Consider the following 20,764-nt stretch of genomic DNA (forward strand, 5'->3'; position numbering starts at 1 on the left):
TAATTCTCAGTTTAAAAAAATTTGAACATCAATACACATTTGAACTTCCATATTCTCCATAATTCTCAGTTTAAAACAATTTGAAAAACAGTGCACATTTGAAATTCCATATTCTCCATAATTCTCAGTTTAAAACAATTTGAAAAACAGTGCACATTTGATATTCCATATTCTCCATAATTCTCAGTTTAAAAAAATTTGAAAAACAGTGCACATTTGAAATTCCATATTCTCCATAATTCTCAGTTTAAAAAAATTTGAAAAACAGTGCACATTTGAAATTCCATATTCTCCATAATTCACAGTTTAAAAAAATTTGAAAAACAGTGCACATTTGAAATTCCATATTCTCCATAATTCTCAGTTTAAAAAAATTTGAAAAACAGTGCACATTTGATATTCCATATTCTCCATAATTCTCAGTTTAAAAAAATTTGAAAAACAGTGCACATTTGATATTCCATATTCTCCATAATTCTCAGTTTAAAACAATTTGAAAAACAGTGCACATTTGATATTCCATATTCTCCATAATTCTCAGTTTAAAACAATTTGAAAAACAGTGCACATTTGATATTCCATATTCTCCATAATTAGTGCACATTTGATATTCCATATTCTCCATAATTCTCAGTTTAAAACAATTTGAAAAACAGTGCACATTTGATATTCCATATTCTCCATAATTCTCAGTTCAAAAAAATTTGAAAACCAGTGCACATTTGAAATTCCATATTCTCCATAATTCTCAGTTAAAAAAAATTTGAAAAACAGTGCACATTTGAAATTCCATATTCTCCATAATTCTCAGTTTAAAAAAATTTGAAAAACAGTGCACATTTGATATTCCATATTCTCCATAATTAGTGCACATTTGATATTCCATATTCTCCATAATTCTCAGTTTAAAAAAATTTGAAAAACAGTGCACATTTGAAATTCCATATTCTCCATAATTCTCAGTTTAAAAAAATTTGAAAAACAGTGCACATTTGAAATTCCATATTCTCCATAATTCTCAGTTTAAAAAAATTTGAAAAACAGTGCACATTTGATATTCCATATTCTCCATAATTAGTGCACATTTGATATTCCATATTCTCCATAATTCTCAGTTTAAAAAAATTTGAAAACCAGTGCACATTTGAAATTCCATATTCTCCATAATTCTCAGTTTAAAAAAATTTGAAAAACAGTGCACATTTGAAATTCCATATTCTCCATAATTCTCAGTTTAAAACAATTTGAAAAACAGTGCACATTTGATATTCCATATTCTCCATAATTAGTGCACATTTGATATTCCATATTCTCCATAATTCTCAGTTTAAAACAATTTGAAAAACAGTGCACATTTGATATTCCATATTCTCCATAATTCTCAGTTCAAAAAAATTTGAAAACCAGTGCACATTTGAAATTCCATATTCTCCATAATTCTCAGTTAAAAAAAATTTGAAAAACAGTGCACATTTGAAATTCCATATTCTCCATAATTCTCAGTTTAAAAAAATTTGAAAAACAGTGCACATTTGATATTCCATATTCTCCATAATTAGTGCACATTTGATATTCCATATTCTCCATAATTCTCAGTTTAAAAAAATTTGAAAAACAGTGCACATTTGAAATTCCATATTCTCCATAATTCTCAGTTAAAAAAAATTTGAAAACCAGTGCACATTTGAAATTCCATATTCTCCATAATTCTCAGTTAAAAAAAATTTGAAAAACAGTGCACATTTGAAATTCCATATTCTCCATAATTCTCAGTTTAAAAAAATTTGAAAAACAGTGCACATTTGATATTCCATATTCTCCATAATTAGTGCACATTTGATATTCCATATTCTCCATAATTCTCAGTTTAAAAAAATTTGAAAAACAGTGCACATTTGAAATTCCATATTCTCCATAATTCTCAGTTTAAAAAAATTTGAAAAACAGTGCACATTTGAAATTCCATATTCTCCATAATTCTCAGTTTAAAAAAATTTGAAAAACAGTGCACATTTGATATTCCATATTCTCCATAATTAGTGCACATTTGATATTCCATATTCTCCATAATTCTCAGTTCAAAAAAATTTGAAAACCAGTGCACATTTGAAATTCCATATTCTCCATAATTCTCAGTTAAAAAAAATTTGAAAACCAGTGCACATTTGAAATTCCATATTCTCCATAATTCTCAGTTTAAAAATCAGTTTAAAAGTTTAAGGTCTGACAAAGAAGAATTTTTGGAGCAAATTTGATAATTTCATAAAACTTGAAATTGATGTTTTAATCAAAACTGTGGTCATGTGATCACATTGGATCATGCAGTTTTATTTCAAATTTTAAGTTATTTTTCTGATATGGAAGAAAAATGAAAATAACATTAAAACTAACTAAAACTAACTAAACTAAAAACACAAATATTTTCATTCAAAAATAATTTCCAAACGTTATACAATGCATTTTTTTCCACTTCTACGACTTTAAAGGCGCGCGCATTCATACAAAATGGTTCCGTCATTGGTCTCGCCACGCGCTCAACAAATCAATGGGATGCGCGTGGCGAGACCATTGCGCGAAAATGCGCGCGCCTTTAAAGTCGTAGAAGTTGGAAAAAAATGCACTGTAATGGTGGTAGCATTTAATAAACATCGTCTTTTTTGAGTCTATTCAAATGAATATCGTAGCTATAAAAACATGATAAATTTTGAAAGAGATATGTTGAAATTTTTTTTGAAAAGCAGTTCACATTTGAATTTCCAATTTTTCCATAAATTTCAGTTTCAAAATTTTTAAAATCAAATCTTGAATTCCATATGACTCTTTTATATCATCCACCCTAAATATCTTCTTCTCTCCAAACTAACCATTTTCATGCTTCTTATGCTTTGTGAAATTCTTACAACAATTTTCGTAGCAAAACAATTTATTATTTTCGAAATGGGCAAAAAGTGACATATTTTCCCGTAAATGATAGCGGAAGAATTTTGAACATTTCAAATTTCAAATGAAAGTGTGGTTGATTTGAAAAAAACGATTTAAAATTAGAGAAAAAAAATCGAAAAATAAGACGCCTATGGCACAAAGAGCAAAGTTTCAGAAAAAGTAATCAAAGATGTAAAGAAAGAAGGGAAAGTAGGAGGAAAAATTTATGAAAATCGGAAATAACCGGAAAATCAATAAGTTGGTTGCTGTTGATAATTGTTTGGTGGATAATAATTTCCTCCTTGTGGATATCCTCCCTGCTGCTGCTGCTGTGAATAACCGCCTTGCTGTGGTTGTTGATAATATTGTCCGTATTGCTGTTGCTGCTGTTGTTGTGGTGGATAGTTTTGCATTTGATATTGTTGTTGTTGGGAATAATCATCTGGAATTTCAATTATTAGGTCTCGACACGACAAATTTCTGTTAAAGGAGGACTAACGGTTCGAACGATTTTGAACGTATAGACCTAAAATGAGCTCAAATAAACGAATTTCGTAATGAAACTGCTCAAAAATTTTTCAAACATTTTTTATGGCGGTTCAAACTTTTGAAAAAATTACACTGATTTTGGCTAAAATCACGAATTTTTCCCATTTTTCCGTGTCACATCTGTTCGAAGTTGGATTTTTGGAATTATCGTCCTTTATTACATATACTGGTAATTAATCCCATTTAATTTCGTCCTTTAAAGTACATTTAAAGCCGATAGGTAACCAAAAATCGTCAAAATTGGTTACCTATCGGCTTTAAATGTACCTTAATCAACGAAATTAAATGAGATAAACTACCAATATATGTAATAAAGGACGATAATTCCAAAAAATCCAACTTCGAACAGATATGACACGGAAAAATGGGAAAAATTCGTGATTTTAGCCAAAATCAGTGTAATTTTTGAAAAATTTTGAACCGCCATAAAAAATGTTTGAAAATTTTTTGAGCAGTTTCATTACGAAATTCATTCATTTGAGCTCATTTTGGGTCTATACGTTCAAAATCGTCCGAACCGTCAGTCCTCCTTTAAATGAGAAAAGGTGTGCGCCTTTAAAGAGTACTGTAGTTTCCAACTCTAGCTAATGAAACTTTTTTCAGAAAAAATTCGATTTTTTAGCGAAAAATAACCAAAAAAAAAACTGAAATTCGATTTTTTCGGTAAATTCAAAAATTGAAAAAAAAAAAATTTTTTTGAGCTGAAACAAAAATTAATACATTTTTAATTTATTATCCATACGCAAAAATTAGCGATTTTTGCCACAAAATCACTGTACCCGGGGGTCTCGACACGACAAATTTTTGTTAAATGCGAAAATGTGTGCACCTTTAAAGAATGCTGTAGTTTCAAATTTTGCAGAATTTCCATCGATTTTTCTAGAAAACTCGGCTGCAACGAAACTTCGAAACTACAGTACTCTTTAAAGGCGCACACATTTTCTCATTTAACAAACAATTTTCGTGGCGAGACCCAGGGTACTGTAGTCTTGAGACAAAAATCGCCAATTTTTGCGTCTGGATAATAAAATAAAAATGTTTTAATTTTTGTTTAAGCTCAAAAATAAATGTTTTTTTTTTGATTTTTGAATATACCGAGAAATCAAATTTCACTTTTTTTTTGGTTATTTTTCGCTAAAAAATCGATTTTTTCTTTCTAAAACTTCGAATTTTTCGTAAATTTTCCAATTTCTCACCATGATACTGTTGATCGTCACGCTTATCATCTCCACAATCGAAAATCGATCGGCAACAGAAATAGGCACCCAGGCAGCATCCACAGCAGAGGAGAAGAAGGATAATGATGACACTGCAATAAATTTTGGGAATTATTGATTTTTTTTTTTTGGAAATTGCAAAAATTAAAAATCGTCCAGTTTAGAGCTAGATAGGAAAGTTGAAAACTCAAAATTTTTGGAATCTGAATATATATATATATGGCACAGAAAAAGAGGCGGAGCATAATTTCGCAACCCTGCGGCGGTTTTTTCTTTTTTGTCTACTGATTTTTTTGCAAAAAATATCGATTTTTCTTGTTTTTTCTCTTTTTATCAGAAAAAACAAGAATAATCAATTTTTCTTTCTGGAAAAAAAATCAAAAAAGAGAACAAAACCGCGCCGCAGGTTTGCAAAATTACGCTCCGCCTCTTTTTCTGTGTGGCGCTGCTTTCAACAGTATAGAAATTTTTTTTTTAATTGTGGAAACATGCACTTAAAAGCTTCAGGAAATTTAAAAAAAAACAGTGTCGCTCAGAAAAAGAGTCGGGGCATAATTTTGCAAGTCTGCGGCGCGGTTTTTTCTTCTTTTTTGCCTACTGATTTTTTTTAGCAAAAAATATTGATTTTTCTTGTTTTTTCTTTTTTTTCCAGAAAAAACAAGTAAAATCGATTTTTCTGTATGAAAAAAAAACAAAAAAAAGAGAAAATACCGCGCCGCATGGTTGCAAAATTACGCTCCGCCCCTTTTTCTATGCGACGCTGATTTAAATTTTTTGAAACACTGTGAAAACATGCACTAGAAAAATTGCCTTAGGGATAGGAAAGTTGAACAGTTTTAGGAAATTTCAAAAAAAAAAAAAAGTGTCGCACAGAAAAAGGGGCGGGGCGTGATTTCGCAACTCTGCGGCGCGGTTTTTTCTTCTTTTTTGGCCTGTTAAGTTTTAAAAAAATTTATACTTGTTTTACTCTCTTTTTTTTTTCAGAAAAAAATAAGTAAAATCGGATTTTTTTTTTGGAAAAACCGCGCCGCAGGGTTGCAAAATTACCCTCCGCCCCTTTTTCGGTGCTTTTTTTTTGGAAAATTGTGAAAACATGCATTATTAGTGAGGAACATGAAGAGAATAAGTACACACACACACATTAAAAAAACACCAAAACCTATAAAATCAATAATCCTGCACCAGTCCAGCATTCCCGTAGTTGTCCCTAAACATGATTTTTTTTCAATTTCTAGTCAAATACACGTAATTTATATACAATTTTCATGGAAAAAAAAGTTTAAAAGACACAAATTTTCAGACAAGGACAAAGTGTGAGGGTTGGCTGACGGCTTCAGCCTAATGAATTTCTGAAAAATCCGAAGACAAAAAGACACGAGATAGTGAGGAGGAATGTTGAGTTTTTCAACAATTTTTTTTGGTGAAAAGTTGCAAAATTGAACAATTTTTTCATTTCTGCACAGATTTTTTGATGAAAAATATGGGAAATTGCAAAAAAAAAATCGTTTAAAATAGGAAACAAAGCGCAAACAAGTACATGAGTGCGATGGTTCCAGCCGATCCACCGGATCCGTGACTTCCACCGGCTCCTCCGGCAGAATTTTGGTTTTGAACTGGAGCCGGACAGCAGTCGGTTCCACAGCACACTTCACGTCCGGCTTTGCATGCCCATACAATGTTCTTCGGTCGCGATCCGTCGGGGTATTGGATCTTGAAAATTTTGATTTTATTATCACTGTCGGAAATTTTCAAAATTTGCATTCTCTAGAAACTTAAAATTTAAAATCTAGAGTTCACGACGTGAAGCACTATTTTTTCTATCTTGATTGAACTTTTTTAAAAATAAAATACGTTATTCCCAACATTTCCCGGACAATAAATTTCATTGTTCGTCACTTCGATTTGATTCAATAATGATTGGTGTTATTCTCTTTCAAATCAATTTTCTGGTAAGTTCTCGTTCACATTTATTATCAAAGCTCCGAGATTTGATCGCGCGCCGGGCCGCACCGCCGGCGAACAGCGGATGGCTCTGTGCGCCGACGGCGGAGGAAAATGGTTACTGCCGTGGGTGCCGGTGGCGGTGAAACATTGCTAGTGCTGTGGGCGCCGGCGGTGGTCAAAAATGGTTAGCGCTGTGCGCGCTGACGCCGGCAAAAGCAATTAGCGCCATGAGCGCCGGCGGCTGCTCAAAATGGTTAGCACGGTGTGAGACTTCGCCAGTGAACAGCGGTAAGTGCTGGGTGTGCCGACAAAAAAAATGGTAAGCGCTGTGTGCGGCGGTAACTACGGCGGTGAAAATAGTTAGCGCTGTGTGCGGCGACAAAAATGGTTACTGTCGTGTGCGGCGGCGGCTAAAAATGGTGATCACCGTGTGCACCGGCGGCGACCAAAAATGTTTAGCGACGTATGCGCCGGCGGCGTCGAACGACAGATAGCTCCGTATGTGCCGGCGGCTGCGAGACATGTTTAGCGACGTGTGCGCCGGCGACGGAGAAAAACAGTTAGCGCTGTGTGCGCCGGCGACGGCTAAAAATGATTCGCGCCGTATGTGCCGGCGGTGGCTAAAAATTGTTAGTGCCGTGGGCGCCGGCGGCGGCGATCAATGGCTAGCGATGTGTGCGCCGGCGGCGGGTGAAAATGGTTAGTGCCATATGCGTCGGCGGCGGAGAAAACCAGTTAGTGCTAGGCGCGCCGGCGGCGGTGAAAAATGGTTAGCGCCGTGAACGCCAGCGGCGGCCAAAAATGGTTAGCACCGTGGGTGCCGGCGGCGGCAAAAACGGTTAAAGTTACGTGTGCCGCCGGCGGCGGCGAAGAATGGTTAGTGCCTTGTGTGTCAGCGGCGGCCAAAAACGGTTAGTGCCGTGTGTGCCGGCGGTGGCGAAAAACGGTTAGTGCCGTGAACGCCGGCGGTGACAAAAACGGTTAGCGCTGTGCGCGCCGGCGGCGTCTTAAAATGGTTAGCGCTGTGTGCGCCGGCGGCGGCGAACAATGGTCAGTGCCTTGTGTGTCAGCGGCGGCTGAAAATGATTAGCGCTGTGTGCGACGGCGATGGCAAAAAACGGTTAGCGCTGTGTGCGCCGGCGTCGACGGCAAAAATGGCTAGCGCTGTGTGCGCCGGCAGCGTCTACGAAAAAGTGATTACCGTCGTGTGCGCCGGCGGCGGCTGAAAATGACTAGCGCTGTGTGCACCGGCGGCGGCGAAAAACGGTTAGTGCCGTGGGCGCCGGCGGTGGCCAAAAATGGTTAGCGCTGTGCGCGACGGCGATGGCAAAAAACGGTAAGCGCTGTGTGCGCCGGCGTCGGCGGCGAAAATGGCTAGCGCTGTGTGCGCCGGCAGCGTCTACGAAAAAGTGATTACCGTCGTGCGCACCGGCGGCGGCTAAAAATGGTTAGTGCCGTGTGCGCCGGTGGCGGCGAAGAATGGTTAGTGCCGTGAACGCCGGCGGCGGCCAAAAATGGTTCGCAATGTGCGCGCCGGCGGCGGCTGAAAATAGTTATCTCTGTGTGCCGGCGGCGGCGGCAAAGAATGGGTAGTGTCTTGTGTGTCAGCGGCAGCCAAAAATGATTAGAGCCAAGTGCGCCGGCGGCGGTGGCGAGAAATCGTTAGTGCTAGGTGCGCCGGCGGTGGCCAAAACGGTTAGTGCCGTATCCCCTGGCGGTGGCTGAAAACGGTTAGCGCCGTGCGCAGGCGGCGGTGCAAACGCTCGATTTCAACCCCTAATCAAAAACTTTTCATTTTACAGGCGATCGCACTATTTACCATCTTTTGTGCAAATCGGAAAAAGAAGAATGGGGCAGATGGAGAAGGCGGCGATGTCTCTCTTGTTCAACCGGGCGCTCAGAAGAACGCGCCGGCACCTACTACAACAGGAGCAAAACCAATCAATGACGATTTCTCGGTTGGTGTTCCATTGCCGAATCAACCGTTGGCCGATAAGTCAGAAGAGAGGACAATGGCGTAAGTTGCATACAGCTGGACGAATTTAGCCGCGACGCGACACACAACGCACCGTAAAAAAAAACGTTCCGCCTCCAAAAGCAGGGTCTCGTTAGGAAATTCACATGCATTTTTAGAACAATTTCAGCCTGAAAATCAAATAAAAAATAGAAACGGAAAAAATAACGAAAGGAAATTTTTATTTCGCCGTGGAGCGCCGCGCTTGCATCCCCCGAATTAAATTAAATTTTTCCAGAGACATCGAGTCGATCCAAAGTGAGAAAGTGCAGATTCGAGATAAAAAGATGAAGTCAAAATTGGCTGCTCCGGGTGCTCCGCCGAAGCCTGCACAATCTCCCGGTGGTGGTGGTGGTGAGAAAATTAATGTTTTGAGATCACCGGCTGCTGCTTGAGAACTTGAGAATTCGTCGTCGAAATTTTCAATAAAGTGGTTTTTTTTTAAATTTTGAACCATCGACACAGATGAAACTGGTGCTACAGTAACCCGCGTGGCGGGACCCAAAAAGTCGAAATTGCCTGGAATTTAGGCAATATGGGGATTGATTTTGAAAGCTGAGAATGTGAGGAATATGAATTTTGCAACGAAAAAATTCTGTGAAACGCTTCAAATTTTTGAAGAAAAAAAAACCGCCCAATTTTCGGCGAATTCTTCTTGCTACTCACATTTTGAAGAACCTGCTCCGGTGTTGGAGTAGTTGATGATGGAGAAATCGTCGTTGAACCATCTGGAGAGGCTGTCGTTGTCGATGTTGTTGTCGGTGTGGTGGTGGTGGTGGATTGCTGGAAAAAATTTGAATTGCGTTTTTTTTTGTTGTATTTATTAAAACAAATATTCAAGTTTAAATCAGGGCCGGAAAATTTAAATTCCGGCAATTTGTTAGTTTGCCGGAAATTTTGATTTTCGGTAATTTGCCGGTTTACTGGTTTGCCGGAAATTTTCAATTCCGGCAACTTGCCAGTTTGCCGGTTTGCCGGAAATTTTCATTTTCAAAAATTTGCCAGTTTGCTGATTTGCCGAACATCAGTTTGCCGGAAGTTTTCAGAGGGATTTTTAATAAGACGGAAAAATTTAGAACTGTGAAAATTTTGGCAAATCGGAAAATTGCCAAATTGCCGATTTGCCGGAAATTTTTATTTTCGGCAATTTGCCGGTTTGCCGATTTTCCGGAAATTTTGATTTTCGGAAAATTGCCAGTTTGCCGATTTGCCGGAAATTTTTATTTTCGACAATTTGCCGATTTGCCGAAAATTTTCATTTTCCACAATTTGCCAGTTTGCCGATTTGCCGGAAATTTTCAATTCCGGCAATTTGCCGATTTGCCGATTTGCAGGAAATATTTATTTTCGACAATTTGCCAGTTTGCACGATTTGCCGGAAATTTTTATTTTCGGCAATTTGCCGGTTTGCCGATTTTCCGGAAATTTTGATTTTCGGAAAATTGCCAGTTTGCCGACTTGTCGGAAATTTTTATTTTCGACAATTGGCCGATTTACCGATTTGCCGGAAATTTTGGTTTTCAAAAATTTGCCGGTTTGTCGATTTGCCGGAAATTTTAAATTCCGGCAAAGTGCCGATTTGCCGGAAAATTTCAATTCCGGCAATTCGCCAGTTTGCCGATTTGCCGAAAATTTTCATTTTTTAAAAATTGCCGGTTTGTCGATTTGCTAGAAATTTTCATTTTCGACAATTTGCCGGTTTGCCGGAAATTTTCATTCTCCACAATTTGCCAGTTTTCCGATTTGCCGGAAAGTTTCAATTCCGGCAATTTGCCGGTTTGCCAATTTGCCGGAAATTTTCATTTTCAAAAATTTGCCGGTTCGCCGATTTGCCGGAAATTTTCATTTTCAAAAATTTGCCAGTTTGCCGATTTGCCGGAAGTTTTTAGAGGGATTTTTGATAAGACGGAACAATTTACTGTGAAAATTTTGGCAAATCGGAAAATTGCCAGTTTGCCGATTTGCCGGAAATTTTTATTTTCGGCAATTTGCCGGTTTGCCGATTTTCCGGAAATTTTGATTTTCGGAAAATTGCCAGTTTGCCGATTTGCCGGAAATTTTTATTTTCGACAATTTGCCGATTTGCCGAAAATTTTCAATTCCGGCAAATATCTTGTTTGCCGGTTTTTCGGAAATTTTAAATTCCGGCAATTTGCCGAGTTTTTTTGCGCAAAATTCAATTTTTTCCGGTGAAAATCGATTTTTCAAAAAAAATTCAAGTTTTTCGACAAAATTTGGAATTTTTCATTATAAATTTCGAGTTTTCGAGATAATTTTATACAGAAAATTAGGATTTTTACTAAATTTTCGACAAAAATTGAAATTTTCTCGAAATTCAGAGTTTTTGGTACTTTTTTGACGGCAAAATTGAATTTTTCAGATTTTTTCGGTGAAAATAAAAATTTTTCATGAAAAAATACAAGTTTTTAACACAAAAAAAATCGATTTTTTACAAAATGTTAAAAAATTCCAAAAATTGAAAATTCTCGGATTTTTTTTTAATTTCGTTAAAAATGGGATTTTTAGAGAATAAAAAATCGATTTTTTAAATGGAAGTTCCGAGTTTTAGGAATATTTTCCAGCAAATTTTTTTCCGGCAAACCGGCAAATTGCCGGAATTGAAATTTCCGGCAAATCGGCAAATTGCCGGAATTAAAATTTTCGGCAAACCGGCAAATTGCCGGAATTGAAATTTTCCGCAAATCGACAAATTGCCAGAATTAAAATTTCCGGCAAATCGGCAAATTGCCGGAACTGAAATTTCTGGCAAATCGGCAAATTACCGGAATTGAAATTTCCGGCAAATCGGCAAATTGCCAGAATTAAAATTTCCGGCAAATCGGCAAATTGCCGGAACTGAAATTTCTGGCAAATCGGCAAATTACCGGAATTGAAATTTCTGGCAAATCGGCAAATTACCGGAATTGAAATTTCCGGAAAATCGGCAAATTGCCGGAATTAAAATTTTCGGCAAACCGGCAAATTGCCGGAATTAAAATTTTCGTCAAATCGGCAAATTGCCGGAATTGAAATTTCCCGCAAATCGACAAATTGCCGGAATTGAAATTTCCCGCAAATCGACAAATTGCCGGAATTAAAATTTCCGGCAAATCGGCAAATTGCCGGAATTAAAAATTTCCGGCAAACCGGCAAAATTCCGGAATTGAAATTTCTGGCAAATCGGCAAATTGCCGGAATTAAAATTTCCGGTAAATCGGTAAAATGCCGGAATTAAAATTTCCGGCAAACCGGCAAAATTCCGGAATTGAAATTTCTGGCAAATCGGCAAATTGCCGGAATTAAAATTTCCGACAAATCGGCAAATTGCCGGAACTGAAATTTCTGACAAATCGGCAAATTGCCAGAATTAAAATTTCCGGCAAATCGGCAAACTGCCGGAATTGAAATTTCCGGCAAACCGGCAAATTTCCGGCAAAAAACTCAAAATTTTGATTCCCACCTGCGCGGTCAACTGGCTCAACGGAATTGAGCACTGGAATTCTCCATTGCGAACTTGTCCGTGATTATCCCAATTATAGTTACGTCCATTGTAATTAAATGGCTCGGTTGCCGACTTGATAATAGCTTTTCCGGCTTCATAGGCTAGAATTCCTCCGGCTGCTCCGAGAGCTCCACCGATCAGAGCTTTCTTGAATGTTCCACTGCTCGATTGAGAGCCGAGACCGGTGCCTGGACGGAATCTGGAAAAATTTGACGGTTTTTGGTTGATGTCAGGCTCCTTGAAAATGTATTTTTATTTATTTTTAATTTTTTCAGTTCGATGCAAAATTCATAAAAAAATATCAATTTTGGACACAAAACTCGTAAAAACCACTACTTTGAGCTAAAAAAAGAAAAAAAAATCCAATTTTTTATCAGAAAAACTGAATTTCGTAATGTCAGGCGTCTGGCAAAATTCTAAAAAATTTTAATTTGGTTCAAAATTCGAAAAAAAACCCTATTTTGACCTAAAATCGCACATTTTCGGTCTATTTCTGCACAAAATGCGTATTGCACAACATATTTGACGCGCAAAATATCTCGTAGCGAAAAAAAAAACTACAGTAATTCTGTAAATGACTACTGTAATGTCGATTTACGGGATCGATTTTCGAAATGAATTAATATAATTTTCTATCGATAAATACTGTTGAAATTAGATTATCGATTCATGAAAATTTGCAAAAAAAAATTTGTCGCACAGAAAATTGGGCGGGGCGTAACTTTCGCAACACTGCCGCACGGTGCTAGTCTCCGCCCCTTTTTAATGCTTTTCCTGTTGATTTTTTCAATAAATTTTCCATTTTACTTGTATTTTTCTTTTCTTTTTTGTTCAAATGAAAATGTTATCCATTTCGAAAAAAAGAGAAAAATACAAGTAAAATGGAAAATTTATTGAAAAAATCAACAGGAAAAGCATTAAAAAGGGGAGGAGACTAGCACCGTGCGGCAGTGTTGCGAAAGTTACGCCCCACCCCGTTTTCTGTGCGACAATAATTTTTTTTGCAAAATTTAAGGATCGATAAATTAATTTCAACACTATTTATCGATAAAAAACTTTTTTATTTTATTTCAAAAATCGAGATCCCGTAAATCGACATTAGTGCTACAGTAGTCATTTAAAGGATTACTGTAGTGTCTTCGCTACGAGATATTTTGCGCGTCAAACATGTTGTGCAATACGCATTCTCAGAATTTTGTGCACCCATAGACCGAAAATGTGCCTAAATCAACGCTAATTTCGAAATTTTAGCTCAAAATAGGGGCTTTTTGAGTTTTGAACAAAAATATAAATTTTTAAAAAATTTTCCAGACGTCTGACATTACGAAATTCAGTTTTTTTTTGGTACAAAATTGAATTTTTTTTGAAATTTTCGAATTTTGAGTTATTTTTTATTTTCAAGACGTCTTAAAAAATGTGTCAAAGTGTCCCATTCCGGTTTGATCTTCGAAAAATGCGGGAGAAGAGACGCAGACTTTTCAACATTTTCCTGGGGGGGAAAATTCCCGCATTTTCTGTAGATCGAACCGCAATGAGACAACCTGACAACCACGTTGGAAGAAGGGGTGTCGAATTTTTTTCCACTAAAATTTAGAATCAAAATAGTTTGGTTTTTAGATTTTCAGAAAAATCTCTTAAAATTTCTGAAAAATTTGAAGGTAGAGTACCGAAATTAGAGACTTTGTGCTTTTTTAGACCAAGATTGGTCCAAAACTACCGAATTTGTTAATGAGAAGGTCTGAAAATTTCCCAAAAAAAAGTTATGGCGGTTCAAAGTTCGGCAAAATAAAGCCCATTCTCAGCTAAACTCAAATTTTTTCCAACTTCTCGGTGTCGCAACGTCTGGAACCTAATTTTTATTTATTTATCACTTTTTAATAAATATTGTGGTCTTTGATTAGGCGTTTATTCGTTGTTTTAAGCACATTTATGGTCTTTGGGGCACAAAATGTAACTTTTATTTGTGCCCCAAAAACCATAAATGTACTTAAATCAGCGAATAAACGCCCAATCAAAAACCACAATATTCATTAAAAAGTGATAATTAAATAAAAATTAGGTTTCAGACGTTGCGACACCGAGAAGATGTAAATAATTTTGATTTTAGCTGAAAATGGGCCTTATTTTGCCGAACTTTGAACCGCCATAACTTTTTTTTTGAGAAATTTTCAGACCTTCTCATTAACAAATTCGGTAGTTTTGGACCAATTTTAGTCTAAAAAGGCAACGTCTCAAATTTCGGTACTCCACTAAAATCCACCTTTAAAATTTCGGTTAAAAGTTGAAAATTTAATTATTTTTCGACTTTTTTCCAATTTCTTTCGTGATTTTCTTGAATTTTAGAGACTGTTTCAGGTATTTTAAGCCAAACTTTGAAGCCCGTACCCTCCATTATTTGGATGGAATCCTCCCTGATTCGGGTGGAAGCCACCTTGATTCGGGTTCGGATGGAATCCTCCCTGTGGATTATTGTTGAAATTGTTGTTCGGTCGTGGCTGATTGAATCCACCGGATCCTTGATTCGGATGGAATCCTCCTTGATTATTGTTGAATCCTCCTCCTCCGGTTCCTTGTTGAACTCCAGTTCTTGATCCACTCTGTCCGCGACTCGAGAATCCACCACCACCTCCACCGCCACCTGACAGGCTGCCACCGCCACTCGAAGATCTTCGGGCCTCGATCGGGCCGGCGGTCAAGACTAGAAGACTGATGAGGCCTATATATAGATGCCGGAACATCTGAAAAACCAATAAAAAGTGTCGTTTTTCAAATTGGTACGGGAAATCATCTTAGAGAGAAAAACGTTTATTCATCATAAAAATTATAGTATTTTTCGTCATTTATCGCGAAAGATTGAACAAATCGCGAAAGAATAAAAATCTAACTTAACGAGATCTGCATGACCAATCAGCGATTCGCTCCGGCCCCTTTTCAGCCAATCAGAAGGAGTGGGCGGAGTTCGAAGACGCTGATTGGTCGTGCAGTTCACTTTTTGGAGGGAATTCAAGCAGGGGAAATTAGCCAAAAATGATTTTTTGTTTCAATCTTGTGAGTAAAGAATAAGTAAATTTTCAGATTTCTAGAAAGTCGGCAAAAATTCACTTTTTTATAAATTAAAATCAGCATAGTTTTGATATATCTCAAGATTTTTTGATTTACAAAATAATAATGATAATTTGCAAATGATTTTTTGCCTGCAAATCGGCAAGTTGCCGGAATTGAAATTTCCGGCAAATCGACAACTTGCCGGAATTGAAATTTCCGACAAATCGGCAAATTATCGGAATTGAAATTTCTGTAAACCGGCAAATCGCCGGAATTGAAATTTCGGGCAAATCGACAACTTGCCGGAATTGAAATTTCCGGCAAATCGACAACTTGCCGGAATTGAAATTTCCGACAAATCGGCAAATTACCGGAATTGAAATTTCCGGCAAATTGGCAGATTACCGGAATTGAAATTTCCGGCAAATGGGCAAATTGCCGGAATTGAAATTTCGGGCAAATCGACAACTTGCCGGAATTGAAATTTCGGGCAAATCGACAACTTGCCGGAATTGAAATTTCGGGCAAATCGACAACTTGCCGGAATTGAAATTTCGGGCAAATCGACAACTTGTCGGAATTGAAACTTTCGGTAAATTGTCAGACTTGAAATTTGCGGCAAATCGGCAAATGGTCGGAATTGAAGTGTCCGGCAAATCGGCAAATCGGCAAATTTCCGGAATTTAAATTTCCGGCAAATGGGCAAATCGCCGGAATTTAAATTTCCGGCAAATGGGCAAATTGCCGGAATTGAAATTTCCGGCAAATCGGCAAATTGCCGGAATTGAAATTTCCGACAAATCAGAAAATTGCCGGAATTGAAATTTGCCGATTTGCCGAACGGCAATTGCCGCACACTTTTTTGAAAAAAAAAAGGATTATGTAACAAAATCCGTCAAGGTGAGCACAAAACAGCCAAAATAGGGGAACCACCGGAAACACTCGACTCAATAGCCCAGCTCAATATGGCTCAGGCTCATATATTCAGAGCAAAAAAAAACAGAGCAATTTGAACAGCTGTAAAGTCAAAAGTTGACTTTGCTAGTTATTACGGGAACAATAAATCATGAGAATGCGTTCGTGGAGCATTTTATTTGACGCGCGATATCTCTTAGCGAAAACTACAGTAAGAACTTGAAAAACTATTGTTATTTGAGTTCTTACTGTAGTTTTCGCTAAGAGAAATCACGCGTCAAATAAAATGCTCCACGTACGCATTCTCATGATTTATTATTCCCGTAATAGTTCACAGTGGGAAAACAACAACCGAAAACTAAACCGGAACCGGCCGGCGGATCGAAATCGAGAATGGGCGGCGGTTGTGGTGGCTTTATCGATTTTATCGGTATCGGTCTCTGTGTCTTCTTCTATTCACGAGAAGGGAAGGAGAAATCGAGAAATCACCAGGGAGTGAAGGTCAAAACGGCAAAGTTTTTTTTTTGTTTTATTGTGGTAAGTTTCGTGATTTCATCACTTCATTTGCCAGATACTAGATGACGTGGAAACTAGACAGTGTTGTTTTGAATCGATGGGTGGAAAAAGTGAAATGGAAAAAGGGAAACGGTCCTCGTCGTCGCGAGACGAAAAACATACACAGTCGGGGAGGTAGGTGTAGGTCAAGAGAGGAACCACGTGTGGGAAACTTCTATATATGATGCTTATATATGACGAATTTATAATTCGATTGTCTAGTGGATGGTACCTAATTGGATCGGTGACTAATGGGGTTATTCAAGTAATTTAGCAAAATGTATTTAAATACATTTGTGACGTCACAAATGTATTTAAATACATGTTTTTATATACTTGAATACAGTTGTGACGTAATTTTTCTACACTTTTTAATTTTCCGACACTACTTGAATAACCCCATAATACAAGAGACGTGTTATTTGACTTTGTAGACTTTTTTGTCAAGAAGTTATTTTATATTTAAAGGTGGAGTACTGAAATCTGATCAATATATTTTTAAATGAATCCAATTTTTCCCTTGATTTCGAATATCTGAGTGAAAAAATTCGAAAAAATTTCGATGATTTTATATTTCTGCTTGAAATCTTTTCAAACACCGAATTTTCGCGCCAGGGCGGCCATGTGTCGATTTACGAGATTTTTGTATATTTATAAATATACACAAATTTCGTAAATCGTTTTTTACAATATAATTATGAAATTTTAAATCTTTATAAGACGCTGATTTCCATTTTTAACGAGTTTCCTTCATTTTCGTCTGTTTTTGCCAAAGTTTTTATTTTGAAAATGTGTTTTTAAACGTCAATTAAACATTATATTATCAAAAAACGAACAAAAAATTTCCGATGGTCACAACTCGACGGAAAATCTGAATCTTTCCCGGCTGAAAGTTTTGTTGACGTTTTAATAATATACTGTTTAATTAACCTTAAAAAACTCAATTTCAAAAAAAAACTTTGGCAAAAGCCGACGAAAATAAAGGAAACTCGTTGAAAAATGAAAACCAGCATCCGATAATTATCAAAATTTTCGTAAATCGACACATGGCGGCTCTGGCGCGAAAATTCGGTGTTTGAAAAATCTGCACAAATGAAATTCGCGATTTCAAGCTGAAATATACAATCAGTAAAATTTTCTCGTACTTTTGAGGTTTACAGTTTAAGACAACAAACCCAGAAGGCCACCTTTAAACTAAACTAGAAAATAATTTAAAAAAAAATAATTGACTGGATCTCAAATTAAAATTATAATCCTCAACTTTGCTAATTATAACAATTTTAAAACCAAACTAGCAACATTTTCCATTGAAAAACGCTAAAAAAACGCCGAAAATATTGGAAATAGAATAGTTCTCTCCCAAACTATATGACGAGACGGAAAGTTCGAGAATCATCAGTCGAGGCAACACAACAATATGTTTCGCCTATAATTCGACATAACAACAGTGAAACCATTATAATAACCATTGTGAGACTAATTTTGCGTTGACGATGATTTCGATTTATATGATGTGTGGATTCAGAGAAAGAAACGGGAATCGAGAAAATCATAGTCTATTATTATTTCTTCGCAATGAACGAATTATGAGGAAAATTTAGTTTTTTTTAGTAGTTTTTCCTTTTCATCAAAATTTAGTGATAGAATGTAGAAAAATCGTTGCTTTGTAAATATTTTTTAAAAAATGTCTGAAAGTTGGAAAATTTAAATATTTTTTTTTCGACTTTTTTGCATTTTTTTTAAATGTTTCAATTAAAATAAGAACTATTTTCCAATAAAGCACATTTTTTTAAAAACTTCCAATCACTAAATATCGATCGAGTTCAGCTATCACAGAGTATATAATTTTATTTATCTTGGGATGAAAATTGGGAAATGCGAAGAAATACCGAATATCAGTGGCAAGGAAGTAGTAGTTCGTGAACAAATAAACCGACACTTGGACAGACAAACAAAATATGGTCAACAGCGACTGTTTTGACCAAAAAATGATGTTTTTTGGAAGTTAAAGCCAAAAATCTGAAGCCCAACTAGCCTAGAGCCTTCAGAAAATTCAGATTTTGAATGCATAGACCCAAAATGGCCTCATATGAACGAATTTCAAAATGAAACTTCTCAAAAATTGTTCAAAAATTTTTTATGGCGGTTCAAAATTTCGAAAAAATTACAACGATTTTAGCTAAAATCTCGAATTTTGCATGCTTCTCTGTGCCGCATCTCACCGAAGTTGACTTTTTTGGAAGTATCCTCCTTTATTGCATATTTGAGTAGTTTATCTCATTTAATTTCGTTGATGATTAGAGTACATTCAACCAAATATCATTGAAATTGGCTTCAAATGTACCTTAATAATCGAATTTAAATGAGATAAACTACCAAAATAAAATATGCAATAAAGGACGATAATTCTAAAAAAAAGTCAACTTCGGACAGATGCGACACGGAAAAGTATGCAAAATTCGAGATTTTTGCTAAAATCAGTGTAATTTTCTCGAATTTTGAACTGTCATAAAAAATTTTTGAATCAATTTTGAGAAATTTAATTTCTAAATTCGTCCATTTGAGCTCATTTTGGGCCTATTCGTTCAGAGTTTTTGAGCAAAAAAATCTAAAAATACGACGTAAACTAGTTAAATTACTCTAGACTTTCAAAAATTGTTTGGATAACACTGCGGAAAAGCTCAGCAAACAAAAGTCCCACAGTAACAATGAGAAATGACGAATGGAATCAAAGATGACGGTTTTGTCGACTAAAAAATTGCTAAAAATTGCTAAAAATCAACTGAAAACCGAACAAAAAGATGGCAAAAAGTGTCGAAATCCGATGGATTCGTTGAGACATCGAAAAAGGTGTGTCGTCGTCGTCGTTGGTCTCCCGCGTAACCAGAATTTGAGAGAGAACGACCTCCCATTGTCTGTGTCTCTTCGATTTATATAGTACATCTCGTTGCGTTAGGCGCAACATTATTATTGTTGAATTTGGACATTCATGCCTTTGAATGCAAGCAGGGAAATATGGGAAATTGGGAGAAAATAGAGAATTTGAGAGTCAAATTTAGTAGCAAAATTCTGGAAAAATCGCTAAAAATCTTGGAAAAAATTTTTTTTCGAAAAATTGCAAGTAAGAAAACAGAAAAAATGAAGTTTTAAAATCATTAAATCAAAAAAAAGTTGAAAATCGATATTACCGTATCTCTTAAAGGCGCATGCATGGTAACAAGCTATGGGTATCACAACGATTTCATTTTCAAGGCTGTAAAATGAATTTTTTTAGACAAACATTTTTTCCAAATAAAAAATTAATTATTCAAACTGTCTCTTCTCTTTTAGAGCCGTTTTTCATCTTTAAAAGCCAAAAAACAGCTTTCAAGTACAGTAAGAACTTAAAGGCACATGCATTAATCAACTCTTTTTGGTCCCACCACGAACAATTCGAATTAGTTTTTTTTTTAGTTTTATGCGCATTTTGAATATTTCTGGAGCTTTTTCTCCAATTTTCGCTCAATTTTCGTGTTTTTTTCTCGAAAATTTCACTTTTTTCAAGTTTAACTTCAATAATTACACATTTTTGCATAGTTTTCCGCTTCGAAATATGGTATTTACACTTGTTAGTCACCAAAAATGAAAAAAAGTCGCTTTTATCGTCTTTTTTTTCGGTTCCGATAACGATACTATTGTTTCCTTTGCTTTTAGAATTTGAAGGGAATTTTTTCTTTTCTACTTTTCCATTTAGCAGTTCAATTTCCCCCCAATTTTGAATTATTTTATTAAATTATGTAATTCGCCTGAAAACTATATTTAATTGAAATTTCTTAAAAGTGGTGTAGTCGAATTTTTTTTATTGCCTCATTAGACTCAAAATTGTCTGAAAACACCGAATTTCATAATGAAACTTCTTGAAAACTTTTCAGAAAAAAGTTATGACGGCTCAAAAAATGGTCTAAAATTAGTTAAAATCGGACATTTGACCGACTTGTCAACCGGCTGGAAATAATTTTTTTTGAAATTTGAACGTCGTGAAATTTTGAGTATACAATGTCATTATCTTGCGTTTTCAACTTCATTTAGGTATTTTAAAGTCGATGGACGGCGAGATTTTTA

The 20,764-nt window shown here is 36.1% G+C and overlaps 2 protein-coding genes across 4 annotated transcripts; one reads left to right on the forward strand and one right to left on the reverse strand.

Moving 5' to 3' along the window:
• Positions 1-2,905: 2,905 nt before the first annotated feature.
• On the reverse strand, positions 2,906-14,892 carry pqn-83 (CX domain-containing protein; the record flags this gene model as incomplete). Of its 3 annotated transcripts, NM_001392224.1 has the most annotated exons (7): positions 2,906-3,364; positions 4,668-4,780; positions 5,848-5,895; positions 6,226-6,398; positions 9,313-9,429; positions 12,107-12,347; positions 14,534-14,892. In NM_001392224.1, the coding sequence occupies 5 exons, from the start codon at positions 14,884-14,886 to the stop codon at positions 5,856-5,858; spliced, it is 924 nt and encodes a 307-aa protein (NP_001379425.1). In that variant the 3' UTR covers positions 2,906-3,364; positions 4,668-4,780; positions 5,848-5,855. The 3 variants fall into 3 exon arrangements, with proteins under 3 accessions (NP_001379425.1, NP_001379252.1, NP_001367104.1); NM_001392223.1 differs by lacking the exon at positions 5,848-5,895 and having other exon boundaries at positions 2,910-3,364; positions 14,534-14,886; NM_001379973.1 differs by lacking the exons at positions 2,906-3,364; positions 4,668-4,780 and having other exon boundaries at positions 5,824-6,398.
• Positions 6,553-9,089, forward strand: Y39E4B.13 (uncharacterized protein). Its single transcript, NM_067311.5, has 3 exons — positions 6,553-6,637; positions 8,435-8,649; positions 8,885-9,089. Exons 1-3 carry the CDS (start codon positions 6,602-6,604, stop codon positions 9,039-9,041), a joined length of 408 nt encoding a protein of 135 aa, NP_499712.2. The 5' UTR covers positions 6,553-6,601; the 3' UTR covers positions 9,042-9,089.
• Positions 14,893-20,764: the final 5,872 nt, after the last annotated feature.

The sequence above is a fragment of the Caenorhabditis elegans genome, chromosome III (genome assembly GCF_000002985.6).
Source record: "Caenorhabditis elegans chromosome III".
In the NCBI taxonomy this organism is placed as follows: Eukaryota; Metazoa; Nematoda; class Chromadorea; order Rhabditida; family Rhabditidae; genus Caenorhabditis; species Caenorhabditis elegans.